Source organism: Camelina sativa, chromosome 11, assembly GCF_000633955.1.
Source record: "Camelina sativa cultivar DH55 chromosome 11, Cs, whole genome shotgun sequence".
NCBI lineage: Eukaryota > Viridiplantae > Streptophyta > Magnoliopsida > Brassicales > Brassicaceae > Camelina > Camelina sativa.
Genome location: NC_025695.1, coordinates 44237183 through 44246629, shown reverse-complemented (window position 1 = coordinate 44246629; position 9447 = coordinate 44237183). Strand labels below are relative to the sequence as shown.

The 9447-nt window shown below is 37.4% G+C and overlaps 5 protein-coding genes across 5 annotated transcripts in view; 3 read left to right on the top strand and 2 right to left on the bottom strand.

The window, feature by feature from the left end:
* Window positions 7-1527, top strand: LOC104726297 (DNA repair protein XRCC3 homolog). The gene has a single exon (XM_010445126.2). It carries the CDS (start codon window positions 621-623, stop codon window positions 1518-1520), a length of 900 nt encoding a protein of 299 aa, XP_010443428.1. The 5' UTR covers window positions 7-620; the 3' UTR covers window positions 1521-1527.
* Window positions 2685-4729, top strand: LOC104726298 ((DL)-glycerol-3-phosphatase 2-like). Its single transcript, XM_010445128.2, has 6 exons — window positions 2685-2760; window positions 3161-3385; window positions 3684-3744; window positions 3846-3993; window positions 4102-4181; window positions 4315-4729. Exons 1-6 carry the CDS (start codon window positions 2685-2687, stop codon window positions 4442-4444), a joined length of 720 nt encoding a protein of 239 aa, XP_010443430.1. The 3' UTR covers window positions 4445-4729.
* On the bottom strand, window positions 5025-6104 carry LOC104726295 (auxin-responsive protein IAA33-like). The gene is made up of 2 exons (XM_010445125.2): window positions 5546-6104; window positions 5025-5336 (listed from the first exon to the last, which is right to left on the bottom strand). Exons 1-2 carry the CDS (start codon window positions 5980-5982, stop codon window positions 5258-5260), a joined length of 516 nt encoding a protein of 171 aa, XP_010443427.1. The 5' UTR covers window positions 5983-6104; the 3' UTR covers window positions 5025-5257.
* Window positions 6432-6782, bottom strand: LOC104728957 (auxin-responsive protein IAA33-like). The gene has a single exon (XM_010447864.1). The coding sequence runs from the start codon at window positions 6780-6782 to the stop codon at window positions 6432-6434; it is 351 nt and encodes a 116-aa protein (XP_010446166.1).
* LOC104728955 (afadin- and alpha-actinin-binding protein-like) overlaps window positions 8855-9447 on the top strand; it is a 3599-nt gene continuing 3006 nt past the window's right edge. The window contains exons 1-3 of the mRNA XM_010447863.2: window positions 8855-9083; window positions 9187-9209; window positions 9299-9414. Coding sequence (XP_010446165.1) covers window positions 9051-9083; window positions 9187-9209; window positions 9299-9414 — 172 coding nt within the window. The 5' untranslated portion in view covers window positions 8855-9050. The remainder of the gene's footprint in view (window positions 9084-9186; window positions 9210-9298; window positions 9415-9447) is intronic.

Below are 9447 nucleotides of genomic sequence, written 5' to 3'. Positions count from 1 at the left end.
ACAAAAGGGTCAGCCTCTTGATCTGTCCAAGGCGGCAAAGGCACAAAAGGGTCAGCCTCTTGATCTGTCCAAGGCGGCAAAGGCACAAAAGGGTCAGCCTCTTGATCTTTCCCCGGCATATACTCGATCTAAATGTCTACCGGCAAATTCTGGATATCAATGACTCCCTGAGCCCGTTGATTCTCCTTCTCCATAATCTTGTCCGGCAAATACTCGATCTTAATTTTCTCCACCAGGCAAACTCTGGATCTCAAACACCCCCTCCCTGAGACCGTTGATTCTGGAAGAGAGCTTGTTGATTCTTCTTCTCCATAATCTTCCCCGGCCCCGGAAAATTCTCTATCTTCAAGTGTCCCGGCAAATTCAACAAGGGGAAAACCTCTTGATCTTTCTTCTTCTCCATAATCCCCGGCAAATTCAAACCAGTCAATTACACGGCTGAAGCCCATCTTCGACGCAAAAGAGAAATGTTGTATTTATAAATACTCAATTTGGGCCTGCAGTAAAGTTAACAGCCCAATAAGAGACTAAACGGTGTCGTTTCGTGCAGTTAGTACTCTATTTGAATTCTGTGGCGCTTTTATAATTCCCGAGAAATCCATATCGATTTTGGCGGTCAAATGAAGCCGGAGACTCTCCTCCGACGACCGCAGACGAATCGGAAACTAACCACCGGCTGTAAAATTCTCGACGGATGTCTTCGCGGCGGGATTCCCTGCGATTCTCTGACGGAAATCGTGGCGGAGAGCGGCTGCGGAAAGACACAACTCTGCCTTCAGCTCTCGCTCTCTGCCCAGCTTCCGATTTCACTCGGCGGACTCAACGGTTCTTCTCTTTATCTCCACTCCGAGTTTCCTTTCCCTTTTCGCCGTCTTCATCAGCTATCTCGATCGTTTCATCAATCAAACCCTAGTATTTACGCGAATCACAGTGATAACCCTTGTGATCATGTCTTTGTTCAAAATGTTCATTCTGTAGACCACCTGTTCGACATAATGCCTAGGATTGATGGGTTTATTAAGAATTCGGGAAATAGGTTACCTTTGAAGCTGATTGTGCTTGATTCTGTAGCGGCCTTGTTTAGATCGGAATTTGATAATACTCCGTCTGATCTAAGGAAGAGATCTTCTTTGTTTTTCAAGATATCAGGGAAGTTGAAGCAGTTGGCTAATAAGTTTGGTTTGGCTGTTGTGATTACGAATCAGGTTACTGATTTGGTTGAAACATCTGATGGGTTAAGTGGGTTGAGGATTGGGAATTTGAGGTATTTGTGTTCGTCTGGTAGACGAGTTGTTCCTGCTTTAGGCTTGGCTTGGGCTAATTGTGTGAATTCTAGATTTTTCATCTCTCGAAGTGATGAGACTATCTGCAAGGAGAGAAGTGAAAATGATGAGAGCGGTTCGATTTATGTGTCTAGAAGAGCTCAGAGACGTTTTGACATTGTTTTTTCACCTTATTTGCCTGCTTCTTCTTGCGAGTTCATGATCACACGAGAAGGGATTTGTGGGGTTCAAGCGTAGGTGAACTCTTTGGTGCTATGTAGGATTATTTTTGTTCGAAGCATCACGAGTCTTTTTTTTTTTTGGAGTTTTTGTGCATTATTTATGTAAGATTGCCGAGGGATCTGGGAGATGAATGCAGCAGAGCAAAGCCAGGTTCTTTCAGATTTCTCCTCTAATTTAGGTGTTATAGAGAAATTTGTTTCTCCTAAAATAAACATTCTATGAACAATTCCTTGTGCCATTGCCTTCTGAAAGATCTCATTGTTTTCTGATTTTACTTTTCCTCAACATCATCGAATTTCCCATTTGTGTTGGCATCATCAAATGTTTCTTTTCTCGAGTACATTGCTGAAGTGATTGTTATATTGAAACGGTAGTATCGTTATGGAGTCTGTTGGGTTAATCATTCTGGTAATATATTTTTTGTTTATCCTGTAGTTGTTTATAGGTAAAAGGTAAATCCATACCTTAGATTAGTGCCATATGTATTCATAAACAATACCATACTTCGTTGTCTTCTTTGAGCTAATATTGTTAACTCAAATGGAGTTCAAACAAAAACACCTTTTTTCTTACTTGAAACATAGATCTTTTCCTGTCTTTAACCCTCTTATCAATTTCTGTTTCTTGTGGTCATTGAATGGCAGATATGAGTGAAGAACCAATGGTGGCGATGTTACGGGAAAGAGGTATAGCAGCAGTTCAAGAGCATCAAATCACAGCTTGATTTAAGACAAAATTTAGAGTATCAGACTAAGGCTCAGGTTAGAACAGCTGTTGAATCATTTCAAGAAGAAGGCTTTTCGGCTGTTGGCCTTTGGATTAATCAAAAACTGTTTGTTCACCAACAAATTTTCATCTTACTAAACACAAATCTTTAAGTTGTATATAAATCTATAAACCAACTCTTGATCAATGTTTGAGCTTAAGTTTAACCATCTCTTAACTTCAGATTATGCAATTACATCAGCCAAATTTTTATTAAGACCCGGCCCGTTTACAAGACCAAAGACCCATATTCAAGGATCGTTGTTGTTACATCACACTCTATCTATACACTTTACAGCGTAAAACTACTACCTCACTGGATTTGATTCTGCAATCTGCGAAAGAGAAGAAACCATTAAAGCGGTATCCCTAATCGCAGCCTCAGAGAAGAGATCTATCGGAATCGCACCGTCAATGTCGACTCCAGCTGACGTCGCGGGCAGAGGATCAATCACTCATGTCATATTCGACATGGACGGTCTTCTTCTCGGTAATTTGAGTGCAACTGATCTTCAATCTTTTGCTTTATTGGACCGTACTGCTGACACTATCGTATTTTAGCTTGACGTTGTTAGGAATGAGTTTTAGTTGACATCGGATATGCTCTAAGTAACGTTCATGATGATGAGTATTTTGATTGTTTGGATAGTTTAAATGGTAGAGCTAGGTTGGATCTGATCCGGAATTGAACAATTGAGGTTAATAGATGCAAGAATGTTTGTTCTGTTTTTGAAATTCCCCCGTTTCATTGGCTTATGAAGCTCAGTATGTGGTGCACCAAGTTTAGCTATCATAGGAATTAACTCTTATGTAGATGTTAACTTTGTATCTATTGATCTATTGTTCACATTAATGGAAATAACTTATGGTGGATTTGGTTTCTTTTGCAGATACTGAGAAGTTCTATACTGAGGTCCAAGAAATCATACTTGCTAGATTCAACAAAACATTTGATTGGTCTCTCAAGGCTAAGATGATGGGTAGAAAAGCTATAGAAGCTGCCAGGATTTTTGTTGAAGAAAGCGGGATCAGTGATTCTCTTTCAGCTGAGGACTTCCTTGTCGAGAGGGAGGCAATGTTGCAAGACCTTTTCCCTACTAGTAAGCTAATGCCAGGTAACAATCTTCTTTCTGTTACACATGTGGTTGCAAACACATGACATATCACATATGGTTCACATGAAGATCACTTGTCTTGATATATATGCTTGATGTGGTTAAATGCAAAAAAGGCACTGATTTTGAGTTGAATCGTAATCATTCGTGGAAAAAACTCGTTCTGTATTTGGTTCATCTCGATTGATCTTATCGGATATTGCTTGAACTGACAGTAGATAACTGCTGAAATATACATGAAGCTGTTGTATTCATATTAACTTTCCCGTGGTGAACCAATTCTCGTCCACGTTTTCAGGGGCTAGCCGACTAATCAAGCATCTTCATGCAAAGAATATTCCAATTTGTATTGCTACAGGGTATCTCTTTTCTTCATCAGCGCATCCATATCTTGCAACATTCTCAGCTTCTGTTCTTTACAATCTGGAAACTGACTTGTCACCTTGAAATGTTGTTGCAGTACTCATACACGGCATTATGAACTAAAAACCCAAAGACACAGAGAGCTTTTCTCATTGATGCATCACGTAGTTCGCGGTGATGATCCAGAGGTGAAGCAAGGAAAGCCTGCCCCAGATGGCTTTCTCGCTGCAGCTAGGAGATTTAAGGTAATTAACAGGCCACTACTAGTACATATATGTTTTACTTGTACCCTCCATTTCAAACTCAACAATGAGTTGTAAACTAATGTATTCTCTTTATCTTGGATTACTTAGGTCGGTCCTGTAGATCCACAAAAGGTTCTGGTATTCGAAGACGCTCCATCTGGAGTTCTTGCTGCTAAAAATGCCAAAATGTAAGCCGATTTCTCCTAGTAGTTTCTAAGTTCTCTCATGTAAAGCAAACAGATGAGCATTTAAGGCAATTACAAATACACATTTATTTACAACAAGGAAAGAAGTTTATGTTATTTCAAATCTTCTCTACAGGAACGTGGTCATGGTGCCGGATCCTAGACTAGATATCTCTCACCAAGATGTTGCAGACCAAATCCTAACCTCTCTACTCGATTTTAAACCGGAAGAATGGGGTTTGCCTCCGTTTGAAGATTCAAACTAGATGATACAACAAGCTTCTTTAAGGTAATGATAAAAAATTCAGAATCATGAATCCGTGAGAAGGTGATTGTTTGTCCTATTATATTGTTTTGGCATTTACATGACAAGGCCATGGGGTTTTTATGTCGTCAACGGGTTGGTTTATATGTTTTTTTTGGTTATATTGATGACACAAATAGAAAGTAAGTGGTGACATGACGTGAGACCAAACAAAAATATTGCCTCAATGTTTAAACAAATTATTCTTGTACAACTACTCTTACCCACAAGTTTCAACATTGGCTTATCTCTGATTTTGTTTTTGTCGGTATAGCTGAATTGATTCCTTCTTTTATGGTTTGGAATCTCTCTTCTTTACGCATCACTAACATGTGTTGTTCCTGCATGAAAATTAATAACCCTCGTCCTTTCTTCAACGTCTAATGTTTTATTTTATGTCTAAACAATGACAATTTAATCAAGAAAACTAGATTGAATTTAGTAATACTACTAGTTTTAAACCTGTGATATCTTAACACATACAAAACATTTATTTGATTCAGTTTTCATATGGGTTTCTCGGTACGATTTCGTTGTTAACCAAATTTAGGAGCGTAATCGTAGATAGCTTAAGTTAAATTACATCTATTGTATTGTCTCTTCACTTTGCCATTCTATGGTTCATGTTTTTTTTTTTCATTTAGTGGGTAGACAAGTGAACAAAAAAAGCAAACACATCCGATGATACTTTTACAATAATGCCACTGATCAAATCATACGACATTAGCTGCTACAAAACATCTTCTGACATCGTTGTGAAAACGGTTTTTTCTCCTCACTCGTTTCTTTTCACTTTGCTTGTGTTTCCTTTCACCGGCAAGATTCGAATTCTCTTGGCTACACGAACAAAGTCCCTGTATACTCACAAACCAATTTTCTCATTAACTTCAAAGTTCCAAGTATATTGCTATTTATATAAACTTCAAATATACGAGAAAATTATTTAGAGACTTTTGTGAAAGATCAGTATATATATACGTGAAACGCTCACAAACGTATGAAAGAACTAAATTTAATTAAAGAAGAGATTAATGTTGAAAAGAGTAAAAGAGAGGAGTATTACTTCCAAGTAAGATCGCCTGCGAGGAGTAGATCATTCTCCATGTCTTCATAAGCAATAAGATGGCCAGGAATGGCGTTAGACAGATCAAGATCGTCCGTCGAATCAGCCCCATCGACAAACATTTGCCTCAGAGCCAAAGCTAAGCTCTGATAACTCCCATGCTTGTCTAGGCTTACGCGTTGGCAAATCGAACGTCCCTCTAGCACAACCGTAACCGGAGGAACCACGGATGAAACTAGATCGTCCTCGACGTTAAGACCAAATCCTTGGAATGATCTCACGGCCGCTCCGGTGGTGGATTTGCTATTATTATGGTTTTTCGAAATAGATTTGGGCATGAAAGGTGTCGTCGTGTCACGAGGTTGTTGTGTGTTGGTGTTACCTTGATGAAACCTTCTCTGCAAAGAGTCTTGGCTTTGTGGCTCGAAACTGTTCATATTGAGTGTAGGGTTTTAGGGTTTTTGTAACTTATCGAAGACAACTCAGTCTCTTTCGTGTGTTTTTTCTATGCTAGGGACTACGGAGAGAAAGAGAAAGAGAAAGAGAAAGAGAAAGAGAGAGAGACTGTGTATGCTTGATGAGATTCTGGTGAAAGTGAATGTATGTACTTATAAATAGATAGAAAGAAGGCGTAAACTGTGTGGCAAACAAAAGGTGTCTTTTTATTTTACGATTTTTTTTTGTTTTAATGTTGTCTTAAAAATTTCATTTAATTTGAAAGTACATCTGCTCTTTGGCCTTCTCGTTAAACAATGAATCCTTTGCCTTTAATTAATAATCAAATTACATATTTAATCATTCAATGAACGATTGGATTCACGTAGAGATGTTCTCACATGCATTTGTATTAAATGATATTATTATGATGCTATAATCTATCACTGTGTCACTGTGGGAGCAAGAGCTGTNCATCGACAAACATTTGCCTCAGAGCCAAAGCTAAGCTCTGATAACTCCCATGCTTGTCTAGGCTTACGCGTTGGCAAATCGAACGTCCCTCTAGCACAACCGTAACCGGAGGAACCACGGATGAAACTAGATCGTCCTCGACGTTAAGACCAAATCCTTGGAATGATCTCACGGCCGCTCCGGTGGTGGATTTGCTATTATTATGGTTTTTCGAAATAGATTTGGGCATGAAAGGTGTCGTCGTGTCACGAGGTTGTTGTGTGTTGGTGTTACCTTGATGAAACCTTCTCTGCAAAGAGTCTTGGCTTTGTGGCTCGAAACTGTTCATATTGAGTGTAGGGTTTTAGGGTTTTTGTAACTTATCGAAGACAACTCAGTCTCTTTCGTGTGTTTTTTCTATGCTAGGGACTACGGAGAGAAAGAGAAAGAGAAAGAGAAAGAGAAAGAGAGAGAGACTGTGTATGCTTGATGAGATTCTGGTGAAAGTGAATGTATGTACTTATAAATAGATAGAAAGAAGGCGTAAACTGTGTGGCAAACAAAAGGTGTCTTTTTATTTTACGATTTTTTTTTGTTTTAATGTTGTCTTAAAAATTTCATTTAATTTGAAAGTACATCTGCTCTTTGGCCTTCTCGTTAAACAATGAATCCTTTGCCTTTAATTAATAATCAAATTACATATTTAATCATTCAATGAACGATTGGATTCACGTAGAGATGTTCTCACATGCATTTGTATTAAATGATATTATTATGATGCTATAATCTATCACTGTGTCACTGTGGGAGCAAGAGCTGTTACAGGAAATGTCAAAAAGGTTTTCACACTAATTTTTCAACCCAAATTGTTCTTTTAAACGCAAGATATGGATGCATATAAAAACGAAGATATTTAAGACTAAAAATGTTTAGAAATGTTAACGTGGACAAGACGCAAGCTGACTGGAAAACATAAGTAAACATTAAAAACATTTTACAAGTCACGATAATAAGTACAAAGAAATGTAGTAGTATGAACTAGGAACTCCAAATGAAAAGACATTATAAATTGATCGAGTAATTAAATAATGAAACATAAGGTAATAGAAAAAGAGATCTTGTAAATTGTAACGCATGGGCTGCGGAGACGACTGCGCTGCCGTCGCCGAACGCCTCGCTTCCTTGACTCGCGCCTGGTCGGGAGCTCCACGTCATCTTCTTTTCATACTTACACTTATACACACATCTAGCTTAACTAAAAACAAAACATGACACACGCATATATATTACACAACTTTCATACATTTATTGCACCATACACGAATACTTTTACCATATCTATCTCATATATTTGCATACTGAACTCTCAGTTTATGGCAACAACCCGAATACAATCTTATCTAATCCAAACTCTCTTAAGTTATAGATGTTGGCTCACTGAATGATATTAAACAAATAAACCTGTCAGCCTATTAGTTGGACACTAACAAATTTAAACTAATTTTAAATTATGTTAGCTAGGGACACTACTGATTCCAAATAAAACACTACACACTATTTTTATAAAACGCAAATAATACGCCTACATGAAAAAAAATAACGAGTAAGAGAGGTTATTATATTATGCTGAAATGTTTTTTAACGGTGAACATTTTTTGTCTGTTGAATTCAAAAAGTAACGGTGGATCCAACAAGCAAGATAGGTGAATGAGCTAATAAAAGCAAACCCAAGAAGACATAAAACGAAGCACAAGAAGCATATTTTCTTAAGTTTGAAGCAAACAATAATTTTATTAATACTGTAAAAATAATGGTGATGAGCGTAGATAAAAAATACAGTTTAATTTAAACCTCGGGATTCGAATTAGAAGACTCGAAGATCCGACATGGAAGGCATTGAAATGTTTAAAACTTACCTCGGTTTCATATAATTTCAAATTTAAAGAGTATAGTTTTAATTTAACACATTTCATTTTGTATTTTTAAATCATCTAGTAATTAATTTGTCTCGATTTTTGTTTTTTTTTTTCGATTCTACAGACATACGTTAATGTTTGCTTATTTCACTCCCCGATACTAATCAAAATAAATAAATAACAACCAAAAAGATTTACCCGCTGTTTTGGTCTGTTTCTAACCAAACAATGATAATCATTTTATCATGTTCATCTTACCAAGGTTAGCACAAGTGTTAAGAGAGGCTTTACACGAGAGCCCAATTATACTTATAAGTAAGGCCCAGTATAAACGGTGCTAGCCCAATGTCAACCGTTGGCGCGTCAAAATCACGTGGAGGAGCACTGAAACAAGAGGGTGTCTCCGTAGTGGATCATAACCTTTAAAGCTCATTATCAAAAAAAACTCAAATCCTTTTGATTATTACTGAAATAAAAAGCAAAGTGGAAAAAAAAGCAAAGAGAGAGATTTTAAAAAGTTTTATTATTTTTAATTTCGCTCTTCTCCCAGAAACATTCCGTTTTCAGATATTTTTGATTTTTGAATTTGTGTTTCGCTCTCTCTCTCTCTCTCTCTCTCTCTCTCTCTATCAGCTTTCGATTAGATCTGATTCTGTGTGTATACGACGGAGGAGAAAAGTTAAACCGTCGCCGTTTCGAAAATGCCGGCGACTGATTCTGAGTACGATGCCAAAGTAAGATTACTATTTTCCGATTTGTGTGTGTGTGTTTCTCTAATATTTCTCATCGGATTTTTAAAGTGAAATTGATTTCATTCTCTGGTTTGTGGATTCACAGGTTTTATCTCAGTCTGCGACGGGGTTAGTTTTCTTAATCGACCTAGGGTTTTACTTTTTAGAATCTCCGATTAGTACTGATAGGGATTTTTTTGTTTGGAATGATTGAGAAGGGATTATACATTCGCGAATGTGGATAATTTGGAGCATTGTACGAAGTATTTGAATCAGACGATGGTTACATTTGGATTTCCCGCCTCGCTCGATCTCTTTTCCAATGATCCGGTGTGTATTTTTTTTTTTTTTTTTTTTTTTTTTTTTT